The sequence below is a fragment of the Motacilla alba genome, chromosome Z, assembly GCF_015832195.1.
Source record: "Motacilla alba alba isolate MOTALB_02 chromosome Z, Motacilla_alba_V1.0_pri, whole genome shotgun sequence".
Classification (NCBI taxonomy): Eukaryota; Metazoa; Chordata; class Aves; order Passeriformes; family Motacillidae; genus Motacilla; species Motacilla alba.
In genome coordinates this window covers 9981225-9999136 of record NC_052046.1, presented here as the reverse complement: position 1 = coordinate 9999136, position 17912 = coordinate 9981225, and the positions used below count along the sequence as shown (strand labels likewise).

Genomic DNA, 17912 nt, shown 5'->3' with positions numbered 1-17912 from the left:
CTTTCTGTGCTCCCTGGGGTCTCTGTTGGAGACTTCAGAGATGAAACAAGTGATGAGAAGCAGTGCTGCTCAGCGTGACTTACTGCATGCTGACACTTTGGTAGTTGGCTGCTTGACTGCTGCAATTTCAAAGATGAGAGTTAAACAGATCATGACTACTCACCTTGGATAAGTGGATTGCTCCCTTCTGTGCTCTACTCAAATACACATGGTTATGATTAATTTGAGTTGTTGTAAACATCATTACAGAAGAAGAGGAGCGCAGATCAAAATGAAAACATGTAGTCTATGTGGGTGTCTATTTTTGTAATAAAACCTGGTGTTTTCTATATCACTTCTTATATTTGACAGGATTTTGCCTTTTTTCTTTCTTTTTCCTTTTTTTTTTTTAAATCGTGATGCAGCTGTCAGCAGATTTACAAACCTCATCCTGTCTCCGGGGGTAGACACTCAAAATCAGGCCAATGTCAACAGCATCCTCACAGCAGAGGAGGAACAGAGCTCTGGAAAGCGAGAAAGAGCAGGTCTGCAGGCTTCTGTCGGCGGCTGCGCGGCGGAGAGAGCAACACTGCCGCCTGATGCCACGAGTAGGGACGCGCACAGAGGCGGCCCGAGGGCCAGCCGTGACGAGGACTGCGCGGCCATCCCAGTCACTGACATCGATGACCTGCTCAGCCAGATGGGTGCTCCCGAGGGCAGGGCCTCGCGCACCCCATCGCGCGCAGAAAGTCCCCTCCGAGACGAGTACACCACGATGTGCTGCTGTGGCACTGACGAAGGCTGCCCCGGGTCTGAGCCACGAGCACCCAAGGAGGAGCTGCTGGGAAAAACTGTGAATTGTGGAGCTAATGCACAAGGGGTTTTGGGGCTGTCTGTGTTGGACTCCATCAACACAGGCAAACTTTTTACTGTGAATAAAAACTCTTTAAATAACTATTCTAGGAATTTTAGCAGTTTAAATGAGGATGAGTTGCCCGCAGCAAACTCTCTGGAAGGTAAGAGAAGTGACCAGTTTCCAAAGTCGATGTATGGGGCTGCAGAGGATTCCCACTCGGATGCAGAGTCTGTCACAGAAGCCTTTGACAGTGCTAGTGAGGTGTTGCTTGGGCAATGTGCTGCTGCTAATGCCCCCACAGGCTCTACTGTAATAGAGTCAGATGAGGAGCAAATTGAGATTTGTTGCGTGAGTGATGAGCCGCAGAAGCCCACACAGGAGCAGCGTCTCACCCCTGGAACAAGCTCATCCTCACTGTCCCTGCTGCACCCTTACAGTGGCAAAGTTTTGCAAAATGAGGGCTGTGCAATGTGTGGGTCACTGGAGACAAGCATTAACAAACTAGGTTTGGAAGATCATGGTGGTCCCACTTCATGTCCTTCACAGTGTCCAGATGTGTCCTCTGCATCGTTGTGCTCTCCTTCCTCAGTTCTCCTGCCAAAAGAAGACATCCTAAAGAATTCAGTCAGTATCCCCGAAGTTTACTCTTTCTGTAACAATGGTGCCTTACGTACAGAAGAACAGATGGATTTGGGGAAGAGTAATGAACATAAGAAATGCTGTGAATCCATTGAAGAGAAAGGGTCTCTGCACTGCAAAAAGACAAGCTTTTGCTCTGCTAGAAATGTCAATGTCTTGGAGAACAGCTTGTTTGAGAAAGAAGGATGTCATGATGAGCAGAGATCCAAATCTGAAAGTGAAGTGGCAGTTGAAGACTGTAATCATGCTGTTAATTATTGCTTGGTGAAGAAAGAAACCAACAGTTTGTCCACCTTGTCTAAAACAGACAGCAATCATGTGAATGCATCGTCAACAAGAGGAATATCACTCAGGTCACCCTTTCCCACTAGATCTAAAGATCCAAAGGCTAATGCAACTCATGAACTGCCAGGAAAAAATGAGAAAATTAACTCTGTGACTTCAGGAAGGACTTCAAATGGAAAAGTCCAAAGCTCAGGCACAAATCACTGCAAAGGAGCTGCAGTACCGCACAGCCCGTCCTCACAGAAAAAATCCTGTCAGGAGTCTAAGGCAATAGCACAAAAAAGTATAATGGACACCCTTTTAAATAATCAGAAATCTAAAGCAGGACCAAAGCTAAAAGGGTTCACCATCAAAAGCAAAGCAAAGACAAATTCAGATTCTTCTAGCATTACTCCTACCAAAGTCAATGGGGCTGATCAGAAAAGGGCTTCTGTTTCTCCACAACTATCCCCCAAACTCCTGGGAAAGAAAACACCATTGTCCTGTAACTCACCTACAAACTCAGATCCTGGGAAAAGCATTTCAGCAGCCTCAAAGACTCTGAAATCAGAGCTAGAAAATAAATCATCTCTGGTAATTTCTGAAGATTCACTTCTGCCTCTCCTGAATGGCAGCAGCAGTCCAACTACGAGTGGTGAAATGAAATGTGGCTGTGGGGAGCTATCATGGGGAAAGCCAAAAGAGAAGCAAGTTTCTATGCAGGCTGTGGTGTGTCAGGGTAAGGATGCTAAGGCGGATGATTTCAGAGCCAGAGACAGTCAGTCTATAGTCACTTCACCTCCTCAGGGGATACCAAAAGCTGAATATGTCAAAGGGAGGACCGATAACCCTGGAGGAGACCTGAACACAATCAAAAGCATCCACAGTGCAGATGACCTTAGGCAATTAGATCTGCAAAATGTAGGAACGGCTGCTGGAGCCTGCTCTTCTTCATTAGGGTATCCCTCAGTTCAGCAGGAGCAGCTGGAAGGGCAGGAAATCCAACGCACTTTCATTGAGGTGAAGCTTTCCTCCTCATCATCCCCTTCCTCCTCCTCCTCTGCCTCGTCCTCACCAGCATCATTTTTGCGGCTGCCATTGCTGGAGAAAACAGAAGAGGTGAATGCAGAAGTGCCTCGGCTGACTGAGGAGATGAGGACCATGCAGTATTTCTCAAGAGGAGATACTGCTGGAGACAGACGTCTCTGTGGCTTGTCAAAACCTGTGACGAGGACCTACTCAATGCCATCCCAGTTATCAGGTCACTTGAGGGAGGACTGCCATGTTGCAGAGGTTCACTCTGTGCAAGGCCCCCAGGGCCAAACTGCAGAGGAGAAATACCCACAGGCAGCTACGGGGACGTTAAAGATGGTTCACCTGAATCTGCCTAACAGCCAGAGTGGAAAGGAGCAGGCTTACACCTCCAAAAGTGCCCAGAAGGTCCATGACACATCCTCCTCAGCCAGTGACGTTAGCTACCCCACTGCTGATAAACTGAGAAGCTTCAGGCGGAATTACTATTACTATGAGCTGAACTGGCCACATGAGCCGATTTCATCCTTCTCTGTCAAACAGAGGATCAAATCCTTTGAAAACCTGGCAAATTTTGACCGGCCCTTTGTGAAGGCCATTGATATATGCTCGGCTGCAAGGTTGCCCCTTGCCAGGAGGTCATGTGGTGGGTTGGCCACCACATCCAGCTCTGCTGAGGCACCGTGGGCACTGCGGCGCAGCTTGAGCTCCTACGGTGGCAGTCCCAGCCCAGCCAACACCGTGGCCAAGTCTCCCCTTGGCACAGAGCCTGTGTGTGTGACCGAGAGTGGCAAAGGGGACGGAAAGCCCCAGAGGAGTGAGGAGGATGGTGCTGGGGCAGACACGGCCGCCTTCCGCACCTCGGCCTCACAGATGCGCCGCAGCCGGGGCCTGGGGCGGCCGCCGCTGTCCCGCTCCAGGCTGCGGGAGCTGAGAGCCCTCAGCATGCCTGACCTGGACAAGCTGTGTGGAGAGGGTTTCTCAGAGCCCCCACAGCCTGCCTGCTTCAAGACAGAGCTGGAAATCATGCCCCGCAGAGTCCTTGGCACACCTGCCCAGGGCGGGGCAGCTCCACCAGCTCGCTGCAGCCCAGCAGAGCTGGGTGGGATGGGAATGGGAGCCTGCAGCCCCCGGGACAGTGGCTCAGGGACGCCGGGTTCTGCCTCGGATGATGACATGCCCCATGGCAGCTCTCTGGATGGGGGAAACAGCTGGTCTATCAGGTTGGTGTCAGCTTTGATGTTATTGTTTCATTCCTGCCCAAGGCAAAGCTTCCACTGTGCTGCAGGTCTGCCCCAAAGCACATTTCAGCCTGCTGTCCCCTCACAGTCTGGGGCTGCCATTCATGACCTTGATGTCTTGGAGCTGGCTGTGTCTTGGCTTCAGTACAGAATTAAACATTTTATCCTGGAATAGCGGAGCTCCTTTTCTGTGGCCCCTCTAGCTGGTTTTGGTCAGTTTTTGGCCAAATTACAGCACAGCAGTAGTGGTGGAGAGGAGGCTGCACAGCACTGGCTGCCAGCACAGCCTGTGGTGACAAATGAGCTTGTTGTCCTGCCAGAAGTAGTCTTCAGATGTAGCTGTCTCCTGTTAATGTCTGTTGCTAAAACCATTAGGGAAGAATGAGGGGAACAGAACAGGGACTGACTTTTAGAGTTATTCAGTTATTCTTAAATAATCTTCTCTGCCCCTTACTGTTCTCCCAGCATACACCATTTCTTACCAGTTTTCAAGATTCCTTCTTTATCATTTATCCTAATACAGCCTATACTGTATATGTGAAATGTATCTCTACAAAGTTGGGAAATATAGAGCTCTTCTGTCTTCTTGTGTTTATTTTAGCTTGGATCAGCTGCTCATCTCAAACCTGGACCAGCAAAAACTGCAATCTGTTTTGTCAGTGGTAGTACCAAAATGTGATGTTGCTGCTATGCTCCAAGAAGTCAAAGCACAAGTAAAGGTAAAAACCTCAAGATAAAACTGGGTTATTGGTGGATTTTTGAGGGTTTTCTTAAAGGTAGATAAAATCTTTTCCAAACTGTTCCAGGGCTCGTCCAGTAGTCCCATGACAGGCTATTACTATCACCTGCAGCTGATGTATTAAAAAATGCCTGGTTTGAAATGCCTGCTATAAACCTGTGATAATTTTGAATGGCTTTTTGTATAAGGAAGTTCAAAAGCAGTTGTGAGTCACAGTAAATAGACCCATTTTAAGTGGAAAAGTATTCTTCCATCTGGGCTCCCCAGTAACTGCACATCAGAATTTAGCTTTCCACCAGCCATCTGGGTCAGACTCAGTTTCCCCACTGTACAGGGGAAGCTCTGCTCCTCTTTGTACCTGGTGCCTTTTGCTAGAAGCTACAATTAAAACATTGAATTAATTTTGTTCAGTGCTGAACCTGCACACTAGAATGCAGCTGCTGAAGGGTTTATAAGAGACTCCTGTGACCTTTCTGTTCTCTTCTGTGGAAACTGTTTTTTGTATCAAGATAACCGGCTTCATTTGTAGGTGTTCGAAGAAGGCTTCCAAAGTGAAGTGCCTGCCAGAGCATTACTTCCCTGCTTTTGGTGTTTCTGTTTGTGGGATACATCCACATCCTTTTTAAATCAGAACAGAAGTTGATAAAATAATGACAGTGCTGGAAGGGAAACTGCCATCTGGTCTGCATAACTTCTGGCTGAGCTGCATCTAGAGTGTTCTTGAGTTTTGTTCAGAAAGATTGCAATTTCAAACATAGAACAGGCTGGGGGGAAAAGGACCTCCCCAAAATATCCAGCTTTATCTCCTTCCAGGGGACAGCATAGCAAAAGAATGCAAGTCTCAAAAGCCTGGTGAGCCAAGAGGGCTAGCTAGGTTTACTGATAAAATTAGGATTGGATTACACAACTGGACAGAGGTAATTAAGTGTTCTCTAAAGTATTTTGCATGTGTTTTTGGAGAGATTATTTATTTATGCCACTTTTCAAAGCCTGAGAGCTCAAATATTTATAAAGCTGAATGCTTTTTGGAATGCACTCCTTGTCTGCATAGTTTCTTATCCATATTTAAGCCCAGTGTGGCACATACTCTGGAAAATTTTATGCTATTCAGATGGTGGATTTTGAATGTACAATAGAACAGCTCTTCACAGTTATCCAGTTGCTGAAAAATGAGACGGACTGCCTAATTTGGACTGATAGCTTCTCTGGGAAGACTTTCTCACCATCCTTTGCATTAAACAGTGCTGAATTTACTGCTAGCACTTAATAAATGCTACTAGTATAAATTTAAAAATGGTAATTTTATTTAGGTCTCTATGACTGATATCTTTGGCTAAGAGTGTAAACAGAGGTGATTACTGGAGGCTTGGTGTGTCCTTTGTGTGTCCAAGTAAAGCAGTAAGCACCTACAGCCTGGTCTCTGCCCAATATTATGTGTGCTGGCAAGGAGCAGCTTTGAGAGCTGGGGAGGGAGGGAATGCACCTTGGGAATGGGAAGCCAGTATCCACACTCTGTTGTTGACTGGCCCGAAACATATGATCCTTGGATAACTCTTTTTAACATCTGAACTTCTGACTTTCTTTCCTTCCTTCACCAGTGTAAACAAATTAAGTTGAGATATCATGGGTTGGGAAGAGCCTGATCTCTTGAAGAAAAAGGGTTGCTACAGTACTTAACAGTCAAAGAGATGTGTGTTTCCATTGCTTGGAAAGGGGCTAGCCTAGTTGCTTAACTGATTTTATTATTTCTAGTCAGACATAAAGCTGTTCTCACTTGAGTACAGGTGAGCTGGGTCTTACCCTTTACAAAACACTGTTGACAAAGATGTTCTGCCTTCACTGCTCCTCTCTCCTTGAGTGCTGATGGATTAGTGATGTGGAGCAGGATGACATCAGTTTCTGACATTGCAGAAATGTCTCTAGTGTAGGAAATCTTCCACAGACACTATGTGGCAGAGAAACATGCCATGAGACCAAGAATTTCACTGTTGTTTCATCACAAAATCTAATGATCTGTGGCTCCCTGTGCCATCTGAAAAAAAAAAGGCAAATGCTAAATTAATATGTTGAGTTTAGTGAATTAAATACATCATTTAAGGCTAAATAGATGAAGGGATTGGATTCTAATGATTTGCTGTTATTTTGAGTATTGGCAATTTCTGGAAATAACTGGTGTCAGATGGGATCCTGGGGAAAAGCTGAGAAACCTGCTTTCTACTTCCCACCTCTGATGCTCTGCCCCACAGATAAGTACTATGTGCCTGCTCCACCAAATTCCTTTCTGTAGATCCCCTTACAAAATGTGATCTCTGTGACATTGTCAGACTTGTTGGATGCAAACCTGCACCAATCTTTTTCCTGTGCAGGATGCTCCCATTTCTACAACAGCACAGCTCAGTCGTGTTTAGGTCACTAACAGGCTCCTTACTTTCATCTCCCAAGTGAAACAGTTTTTTCTGCTGTCCCATCTGACCTCCCCAAGCTTCAGTAGTGTAGCCACTCCCCCTTGCAGGATTGTCCATCCCTGCTGAGAAGAGGGTGATGCAACTGCCCTGCATTACATCTATGTTACTCTTTCAAAGAAGAAGAAATTGGATAACAAAAGTGTTAGTAATTCACTGAAGAGTACAGTGCTTGGTCCTGAAAGGTGTATGAGAATATTGAATTTTGACAGCAAAATGTTGAACAATGCAAAATTGACTACAGCCTGTAAAAATAAGGCTGCCCGAGGTTTAATGCCATTTCACTACCCTAATTTTGACTTTGTTTGCTAGCCTTGGACTGACTGAAGAAACCTTTCTTGTCACCTGAGTTCTCCTAGGTGCTGCTTCATTCTGTAACATGAAGTGAAATGCATTTAACATCTCAGTTTTAATTCCCTGAGTTGTTTCTTTTCACCTGCCATAATTTGTGGGTACTGGGAATTTGTCATTTATGTGGGTACTTGGTCGTAATCTTTCGTTTTGTGTTTCTTCTTCCCCTTCCTGTGCACCTCCATTTTTCTGCTAGAGCAAAGAGGACACCTACTTTGTAGTCTTGCACAAAGAAGAAGGAGCTGGCCTGGGATTTAGTGTTGCTGGAGGAATAGACTTGGAACAGAAATCAGTCACAGTAAGTGATGGCTGCAAGTCATTTTTCTACAAAGCTCCCTTTAAAGTAGGCTGGTGATTAGATCAAGTGCTCATTTATCAAGACTCACTGCAAGTCATTCACAGTGTCTCTCAGAAGCAGCAGCTTACCATCTGCTACTGAAATCAGAGTGTCTGGGAAGTGTAATTTTTATTATTGGAGATGGATAACAATTATGCTTTCAGGCTTTAAAAATCTGTTACTGGATGGGGTGGGCTAGATCTAAATCCTATGCATGTAAATAAAATTCTGCAGTGCACACAGCCTTTTAGGGGAGACTTTCATTTCCAGCCCTTGAAAGGAAACTCTGTGCAGCAAAGTTTTTGAAGGATTTTTCAGATCACTAGACTGATTGTTGCAGACCTCAGCAAACATCATGGATTTCATATCACAAGTTTGAGTTAGTAAGACCTATGGGTGGTCAGTAAATGAAGGTTGTTGTCTGGTTAGGGTTTTTTTAAGTCTTAAGCAGCATTCTGAACCAAAGATAGTGTCCTTTTAAGATACTGGTATGTAAAAAGTGACTGTTCAAAAACAGATGAGTGAGAAGAAAAATCCAAGAAAACTCAGGTCCTGTGTGATGGTTCTTTTTAACACAAAATATACATTTAAATTCTGCCCTGAAAGAGAGAGATCCATTAAATGCTGAGGTTAGAAGAAGGGCATGTCCTCAGTTTCGGGGCCTGCAGAAGCCCTTGCAAGAATCTTCTGGGTTAGCCATGAAACCAAATGAGTGTCAGTTCCTGCTCTTTCCTGATGCTTTTTGTTCAGAGGGTGTAAAGTGGTCTTAATCATGTTCTTGATCTACTGGGATTCTGAGTCCTAGCTAGATTTAAGGTTGCCACTGGGTGCTGAGCTGCTTAGATGGGCTGTTATATCCACACTTGGGTGAAGAAATGGAAATGCCTAGTGAGCTTCAAGGTACTGAGGAGCGGAGCAACTGAGGGAAGGCAGCAGATTTTTGGGCATGACCCCTGTATTCCACTTGTATTTGCATGCCTTCATCTGTTATTGAAGCTATTATTCCAGCTTTGAATGCCAGCTTAGACTGGCTGGGAATTTATCTCAGTGGATCTTTGGGGTTGTAGCAGGTGCCTATCTCAGCATGGCCCTCCAATGAGATGGAATAGGAGCCAAAAGGCTTCTGATGCCTTGCTGCTGGTCTGGGTATTAGGATAAATTCCTAAAGATACTGCCATGCAAAACTGTGTCCACAGATTCACTGCCTTGAACATTTGCTTGGCAGACCTAGTACTGTCTCCATGGGAAACCATATTCTGGCTGCTAAAATTAGAGTGCCTAATAGGCAAGTCCTTAAATACTGGGTTTTAAGTCTTTTAGTCAGTTCCTTTTTGTAAATGACACACATCTAAATTTGCTGGAAGTTTTCTCAAAGTTTTATCCACCCTGAATAGAGTATTTTTTTCTCTAGAAGAATGCATTTCAAGCCGCTAAATCATCCCTTTCCATCTATTTGCATGATATTTGATCAGCCATATTGAGGCAAACAATTAAATACTTGTACAGCTGCAGTAAGTCAGAGCCTTTCTGTGCACAGATGTTTAGAAATGTGCATTTGAAAACAGCTCAGGATGCATGTCCCAGTCAGTGGGAAGTGGGGAATGGGTGTTGCACACCACAGTGTTCTTGATGCTTGCTGTGGCACAGATGAGGATTTAACCTCTGTGTCACTTGAAATATGTTAATTAAAGGCCTTCGAGGAGTTCAGTGAAAGCATAAGTGATTTGTGATATTACATTCCCTAGCTGGTTTTGGTTATCTTTGGCTTAGAAATGACCATTCAATAGCAGCATCTTTTCCTCTGAATTCCCCCATCCCCAAACGGAGCTCTGTCTAATCACTTTGAGGGTGTTCACTGGAGCAAATGCTGTGTGCTTGATATCCAGGTAGTGGGCACTGGCTGCAAATTTTGGTAGAGTGTCTCTGTTCAATGTGGCCTGTAGAACGCTGTGTATGGTCAAGAGGTTAAAACATCCTTGTTAAAATCACCTTCCTTGTAGGTCCACAGAGTGTTCTCAAAGGGAGTGGCATCTCAAGAAGGGACTATCCATCGAGGAGATCTTGTTCTGTCAATCAATGGCAAATCTCTGGCAAGCTCAGTCCATGGGGATGTCCTGAATACTCTTCATCAGGCAAGGCTGTACAAATATGCAGTCATTGTCATCCAGAAGGAAAAAGACAAAACAAACAATTCCTCCAGACTCGAGATAGCAGCTACTGGCAGAAAATGTGTGGGGTCTGGAAAGGATGTTTCCATGGAAATAGGAAGAGGTATGATCTTTGTCCAAGAATAGTTGGAAGGATTCCTTTGCAGAGCAGACTGAAGGGAAAAACGTCAATGTGTTTTAGATTAAGAGCGTCTCTGCCTTATGTGATTGAAGGGAGAAAATGAAATTACCTTTAAATTTTATTTGTTCTCTTTGGAACCTAAATACAGTTTGGGGTTTAGTTGTTTGTGTTGTTTTTTGTGGTTTTTTTTCCTAATTATTGTAACAAGGTGCAAACTTAGAATACCTAATTTAGGGCTGAATCCAATTTCTACTTAGTTAAGTGGTTCCGCATATTCTTCCAATCCAGGATAAAATCCTTTTAAGTAATAACAGTAGTCAATGCAAGACAGAAAACAACCAGAAATAGTTTTTAAAAATGTTAAAAAGAAAGTCCCATGCCCTGCCATTTATTAAGCATAGGGACTGAACTTGTTCTTTGTAAAAGCAGATTTCATACTGTTTCTGCTAGAAACATAGAAAAAATTATTTTTATGTTGCAGTAAATGGAAGTAAGCCTATTGAAGTAAGTCATCCCATAGGAAAGCAGGGACAAATGGTTTAAGTGGAAATGTATTAGTGGAATATGAGGTTCCTGTTCGGGAATAAGACAGCATTTTGGTGTAAAGGCTGCACCTGGGGTGTCAGGAAGAGACTTCTGAACTTCTTTTTGAGATTTAAGACCCAAACCCTTCAGCACCTATCTGGATGGTGCTGCTTGGGAGCAGGGGATGACCAGGGGCTTCCCCCTTCCCCCTCCCAGTCAGCACCAGGCACTCAGCTCTGTCCACTCCAAAACAAGGACATGGAGCTGCTACTCAGTTCTTTTTAATCTGTTGGATGTGATCATTACTGTTCTCGCAGGGATTTTTTTTCTGTAGCAGTTTCTTTTGTTTTATGCTTACATGGGTTTTATGATACAACTTTGTAACACAGCTTAAAAAAAAAAAAAAGCACTCTGTTAATTAATGGATCAGCCTTTCTGGAATTGCTCCCATGGATATAATCTGTGTAATTACTTCAGAATCCCTCTCTGCCCTAAACTCCCTACATCCTGCACCCTGACAAATGCAGAATATCTGCTGGGTCCCGGCACTAGAGGGCAACATTATCTCATAAACAAAATTAGTGTTGGGTTATTTAGAAGGTCTTTCCATTCCTCCAGGCGAAGGACATCACCAGATGTTTTAAATAACATTTAAAGTTGTCCAAGATAACAGTAGCAGTAATTTGTGATAACACAGACTACATAATTATTATATTCAGACAAGGCAAAGCGGATCCTGTTTTCCAAAACTGCAGATTTATTTCCTCCTAAGCAAAATCAGGTTTTAAGTCAGCTACAGCAATATTGCACTTCAGAATTATCTGCTATGTAGGAGGCATGGTGCAACAGTTAATTATAATTAAATACATAGATAGGAGACCAGAAACAATTTTTCACCCTAGTAAGTGATTACAGATTTTTGCTTAAGAGAATTAAACATGTTTGCTTAATTAAACATTTAATTCATTCCTGTTACTTAAAAATATATAGTTCATTGAAAAAGCAAAGGGAGCAAATGAAAGAAAAATAAATGTTCTCCACTCCCTATTTTTGTAATTTTTCAGTTATTTTGTTGATATTTAGAATATTTGCTAAATTTACTAGCTATAATTTTACCCAAAAAAAGATGCCTTGGCAGGTTTGAACATTGTTGAACATGTAAAATGAAAATGTCCCTGTGTGTAAATGCATTTTATACTGTCTCCATTCACAGCTACAATAGAGTACATTCCCTTCTGAGAAATTTGGTGGCATCTCCTAGTCTGAGTACCTGAAGTCTGAATTGTCCTGTCACTGCACCAAAAGCAAAAACCAACCAAACACAACTTGCTGTTTGCTGTTATCTGCATAACAAGATGCTGTGCATGTTCAATTGCAGATCCAAACCTGGACATGAATGATGTCATCTGCGTTGAATTATTGAAAACCTCTGCTGGTTTGGGATTCAGTCTTGATGGTGGAAAAGCCTCCATTGCTGGAGATAAGCCCTTGCTTGTAAAAAGGATATTTAAAGGTACTACATGCATGCAGTGGATGTTATCCCAGTTTTCCTTTTGTCTTTGCATAGTACAGACATTTCAATTACTGTACTCAGCATTTTTTTTTTTTGAAGCAAGGGTGGGTTTTGTGGCTGTCATTTATTGCCACTTACTGGGCCAAAGTGGTCATTAAAAGAAAAACGCTCCCGGGAATGGCTAGGGATTGCATCTGCTAGTAAATGTGGAGCAATCTGCTTTACTAAGTATGGGTCTGTCCACAATTCTAGACGTTAGACTAGAGGAGCAGTCACCTATATAGTGGTCTGACACATCCATGCCTTATCCAGTTCTCTTTTGTAAGAAATGCATAGTGCATATAATCAGCGTGGTACTGAAGCACCACCCTACATTATGCCCAATTATGAATTCTACCATATTTTTGGTTTTTTGTTTTCTTTTTAAATCTTAATATTAGGTTTTGCTAAGAATACGGGATATTTGTAGTCAGAAACTGCCAGTCGTGGGTGCTTTGTTTGTCCGCAGGTAGTTAAACTTAAATGAACCATACACAGAAAGAAAACAAATCTCAGAGCTATGCTGTGACTTTCATATGTCACATGTCAGTTTAGTGAAAAACAAGGCCCTTTCTGAAGACAGCTGAAACTCTGGATGAAACTACAAGTGCACAGCATTTTTACAGAATTACTTTTCAGTGATTTATTCCCTCATCAAGATAAAAAAATCAAACATGTATTTACTGAATTGCTTATCAGTTTGTGTGTGTGTGTGTTTTTCCCCTCTCTATAAAGTGCTTCTTAAAGGTCATGTTTAGTTTTTGAGCTCATTCATTTACATCCTTACATAAAGTCCTTTCCCCTTCCTGTGATGGCTCATGCTAGTTTAATTATCATTACAGAAAACATACTTTCATCAGCAGTGAAGGGTATGCCTCCCTCTAGAAGTTTTCTGTGAGTGGTGTTTGTCCAAAGTTTGCTATCAGTGTTTGGTTTGTTCACCTCAGGTTTTACAGTCTGCTGCATTATTTGCCTATTACCCTGTTAAAGTTGAGAAAGTACATCCATGCCACATACAGCCTTCATGGTTATTTTATCAACCAGGTTTTCTTATAACTACAGAGATAACATTCAGCATATTTCATACACTTATGTTGTTTCCTTCAAAACCAGACATCTTTTCTGAGAACAAGGCTTTATCTTGGTTAATTTTTTCTGTGAGATGCGGCATAGGGTAGCTTGCTAGAGCTGCGGTGAACATTAGTGACTTGTATTGAAATTGGATGATGTTGGAAAAATGTTTTATTCATCCCAGTGGAAAGCAGATTTTTGTGGGCTCACTTCTTTTTCTTTTAACACTGACTTTTCCTCACTTTTTCTTCTAGGTGGTGCTGCAGAGCAATCTGGAAACATAGAAACTGGAGACGAAATTCTTGCTGTTAGTGGGAAGTCATTAATTGGGCTCATGCATTACGATGCCTGGAACATCATTAAGTCTGTGCCAGAGGGGCCTGTTCAATTGCTAATCAGAAAACACAGAACTGCAGTATGATGGAAGTACTACATCTAATCACACTTGCTAAGACAAACCATTTATAACTGTCTAAAAGCTGTCTTTGTTTATAAAGCCACACAGAAGTGTCTTAATGCTTTACAGAGAGGTGCTAAGAGCCTTGGAGAACCACTGAGCAAGCGTGTGATGAGCTTCAGAGATCTCACCTAATGATTGGAGATGAAGGAAGCCAAAAGCTAGAGACAATTTTGTATTATGTGGCAGTTTTATTGGAACTTCAAGACCTCTCCTGGGTTTGATTTAAAGTATTTTGACTGAGATAAATAACACTGTGCCTGTCCCTGATATTTTTAGTATCTTGCAGAGTGTTGCTAGTAGAACTTGATGGTTGCCATCCTGTTGACAAGGGTGGGTTTTAGACTGTACTATATCACTTAGCTGTAATAAGATTTAAGGACACTTCCTTATGGTCTGGTCCTTTTTTTTTGTTGTAATAAGAGAATGTCTGGAACAATCTCACTTTATTCTTCTAAGTGCAGTTTTGCTAAAAGTGCATGACAAAAGAGTATAATTTTGCACAACTTGTATGCCTAAAATACAAGCATTTTATTGCAAAGCTGAAAAATCCTCTTAAAATTAATGAACTAACTCAGCATCCACCACAACTGAATCTACTTCTAGGTGCAACTTGTATCTGAAAGCACTTGGTTTTAAAGCAGTAGAAATCTGTAAGAAAATAATTTCCATGTAATAGGTGGTTGTCCACCAAAGTGTATACTGAGTTGTTAATTATGATTAAAATGGGGGCGATAAAAAACTGGGGTCTGAATTTTCAAATTTAGGCTTCTAATGTTAGGCACCTTTAAAATATATATATTTTTAAAAGGGGGATAATTTCAGGTGCTGAGCACTTACAGATCCCACAGACTTCAGTGACCGCTAAGAACGTCTGCAAGTTGGGCTGCTTTTATTTATCTCCAAGAGGTTTAAAGCTGCCCAACTTGAAAGACTCAAGCTGAAATGTGGTGATCTAAAAATGGGGATTATAACAGATTAAATCTGAGCTGGCCATATTTGTGGTGGCTTTTAATTGGTCTTCTTTGTTTTCTCCTGTCCAGTATTTATTTTTGCTTGTGTGAGAGTGGGTTGAGGATATGTGTGTGGATGATACAAGTACACCCAACTGTGTCAGGACTGGGCTGATACTGAGGGTTCTGGGTGGTGAAACTGAAAACTGTTGGTGCAGATGGGAGAAACCATGGTGTTGGGCACAGCAAAAGAGAAAGGGTTGCAATGCCACAGGAACTTAGTTTGGATTTTCTCACTTCTACTCACAGAAGAGGTATCAGTAGTGGACCATGCTGCTTAGTCTGCTGTGCTAGGAGGAGAGTGTATGGGTGCAAGAGATTAGACTCTGTTATTTCTCTTCCTACATCTGGGATAGCTAAACAACATAAAATGCATACAGGAGGAAATGGGCCAGTGTCCTTATCAGCTGAGAACAAGTTGTTTGTTCCACAGTGCTCAGGTTGTACATCACATTAGGCTGGAGACTGCTTGCAGCCAACATCCCCAGGGTGAAGAGTCCTCGGTCTGGAACCAGTCCAAGTCTGAAGTGCTGCCTCTGTTTTCAGTGAGCCAAGACACTGCGTAGCTGTTACAAAAAGGTCTGGGCTTGTCACTTGGCCCTTCCCCATGATCATACTGTAGTTCAGTTTATTTACATTTATTCAGCAGTGCTTGAAGCAATTGCTTCCACGTTAGCGGAGCACTCGCTTGGGTTCATCTCTGTGACAGCTTCATTAGACTGCAGCTCATGATGAGCGGAAGAAAATTCAGTTCTGCAAGGCAACCTGAGACCAGATAAATAGAAAAGCTGTGCAATGTTTGTCTAAAAATGAATAAATAGGTTAAATTCTTTTTCAGTGACGTATCAGCATGTGAATCCAGGGAGAGATGCAGCTTTTGGTTACAGGAAAGGCAATACTGTATGTAGTCCTACAGCTACTTTGCCTGCAGGATTTCTGCTGAAACTAATTCAGGTTCAGTGCTGTGAGATGACTGTGGAGTTGGGTCCCCTGTGAACCCAAAGCTCAGCCACTCTGTCGGGACTGGTCCATGCCTCCAGCCACTTCCGTGGTGGGAGAGGCTTCAGGAGGATGCAGCTCTTAGGGCTGGAGGACCACACAAATTCCAGGCCTGTGATGGGATAGAAGAGGTTACCCCTGCATATTTGCTGAAAAACAGGGAGAAGATAATTCAGCAGGGACAGCTGAATGGTGAGGCCTTGTTCAGGAATGACCAAAATCCGACTGTAATAGCGTGTATAATAGATACATAAAATGCATGTGGAATTTAATGCAGCGTAGTGAATGCATACCTGTATACGTATAATACGTGCAGTGCAGTACTGACTTTTTGCTACTTTAATGTGGTAAATCACAGTTGTGTTTTAGGCAATGGCATTTTTTTCAGTCCACAGTCTAGAATTCCGAAGGTTCCATCGCAGGGAGGCATATGTCTCCCTCGCTCCTAAACTGGTGTGAGCTCAAAGGTAAAGGCTTCATTTTGTAAATTAAAGTTAATTTGAGGTGTCTTAAGATGATACGTGGTGGTATTTTCAGATGCTTATTTGCAGGTACTGTTCATTGTGAGTGATTTAGAAGGCTTTTTTTCAGTAATCAGATACTGTTCAGTATTTTATTTTACATGCACGTAGATAAGTGTTGGCTGAATAACAGCAAACAGAAATGGGGATTTTTGTGTGTGATTCAGTAGTAGCTATAATTTAAAAGATAGGTTCAGTGTTTTAAATCTGATAATAGTTACTATGGGTAGAAAGATAACACTTCTCTACTAACATTAGAGCAAGCAGAAGAATTGTATTTAACCCTGATTGTTTCTGTTCCTGAAAATACCTTTTTTTTTTCCTTGTGAAAGAACAACATCTTCGCTGATGTTGGTATGATTACAGTAGCATTTCCTGACATCTCTCTTGGGGTGACATGCCCTGAAAAAGTTCCAGGATTTATGCAGTATGGGTGTCTGCTTTATTACAGACAAGATGGTTAGGACAAGCAGATGTAGTAAATTTTGGTTACACACCTGGCAAAGTAAATGTTCTTTTTCTGAGAGCCTGGTTGCACTAAAATGATGGAGGACGTTGCATTAGTTCATCAGTATTCAGTAGGATCACAACCATTTTTGGCCTTGCTGTTTGCATATCAGTCCCCATGGTGATTCTTCACCCTGCTGGAGTGTTGGCCAAACTTTAGGAGAGCAGAGACTTAGCAGCTGCATCCTAGAAGACCAAAAATCAAGATGAAATTATGCACTTCTTCACCAGGGAGCTGAATTCATTCCAGACAAGGGGAGTTTGCTCCTAGATGGAGAAGATTTAGGGCTTTGGTGCATCCAGGCCTGGGGCAGCTGAAGGGGCACATCATGGATATGAGAGCAGTGAGATACTGCCATTGCATATTCTGCAACCTTTTGTACCTGGAAGCTCTTTCCAGCTTCTCTAGGGATTGCATCTGTATTGAAAACTCTGAGATTAGGGAGGAAAAAACATTTGATCATTTTCTCGCAAAAAAAAATAATAGAAGGACAGATAAATAGTAAGAAACTGTTAAGTGATTCATATTTCCTAATAACCCTCACCTAAAATTAACCCTGATAAATGTTCTGCAGTGGTTCTTGTCAAATTCTGAAGGAAGTGTTCCCATATGGGAATGTTTACCTGTTTCTATGTTTAGGTTATGTAAATGTACAAGTGAAAATATTGATGAAGAGTAGACTAGCTCATGAGAGAAATGGGGATCCCACTGTAGGTAGATTTTGTGTGTTAGTCTGATACACTTATTGTATAATATTGTATATTTACACTTTTATTTATATAAATAAAACTTCTTTTAATTAAAACTGTTTAATATGCCTTGTATATTATAAAAAGGTCAGTGCAATAACATGAAATAGATTGTACATTTTTTGATTTCTGTCTCTTCTATGTCAATCTGTATTGCCATAAACTGTTTTGCTTGGGTTTTTTAGTGATTTTGAAAATAAATTGTATCCTTAGTATTCCTCTAGATATTTAATTTTTTATGCCAGAGTCTGTCTGGTCCACAGTTGGAACTGGCATCACAGGGACAAGGATGTCAGGGAGAGCACTCAAAGACTATGTAAATGCTATC

The 17912-nt window shown here is 42.3% G+C and overlaps 1 protein-coding gene across 7 annotated transcripts in view; it reads left to right on the top strand.

The window, feature by feature from the left end:
- Positions 1–17640, top strand: part of PDZD2 (PDZ domain containing 2) — a 202826-nt gene extending 185186 nt beyond the window's left edge. For all 7 annotated transcript variants that reach the window (XM_038123276.1, XM_038123273.1, XM_038123274.1 and 4 more), the window contains 6 exons: positions 405–3993; positions 4613–4730; positions 7760–7861; positions 9901–10171; positions 12093–12227; positions 13592–17640. In XM_038123276.1, coding sequence (XP_037979204.1) covers positions 405–3993; positions 4613–4730; positions 7760–7861; positions 9901–10171; positions 12093–12227; positions 13592–13758 — 4382 coding nt within the window. In that variant the 3' untranslated portion in view covers positions 13759–17640. The remainder of the gene's footprint in view (positions 1–404; positions 3994–4612; positions 4731–7759; positions 7862–9900; positions 10172–12092; positions 12228–13591) is intronic.
- Positions 17641–17912: the final 272 nt, after the last annotated feature.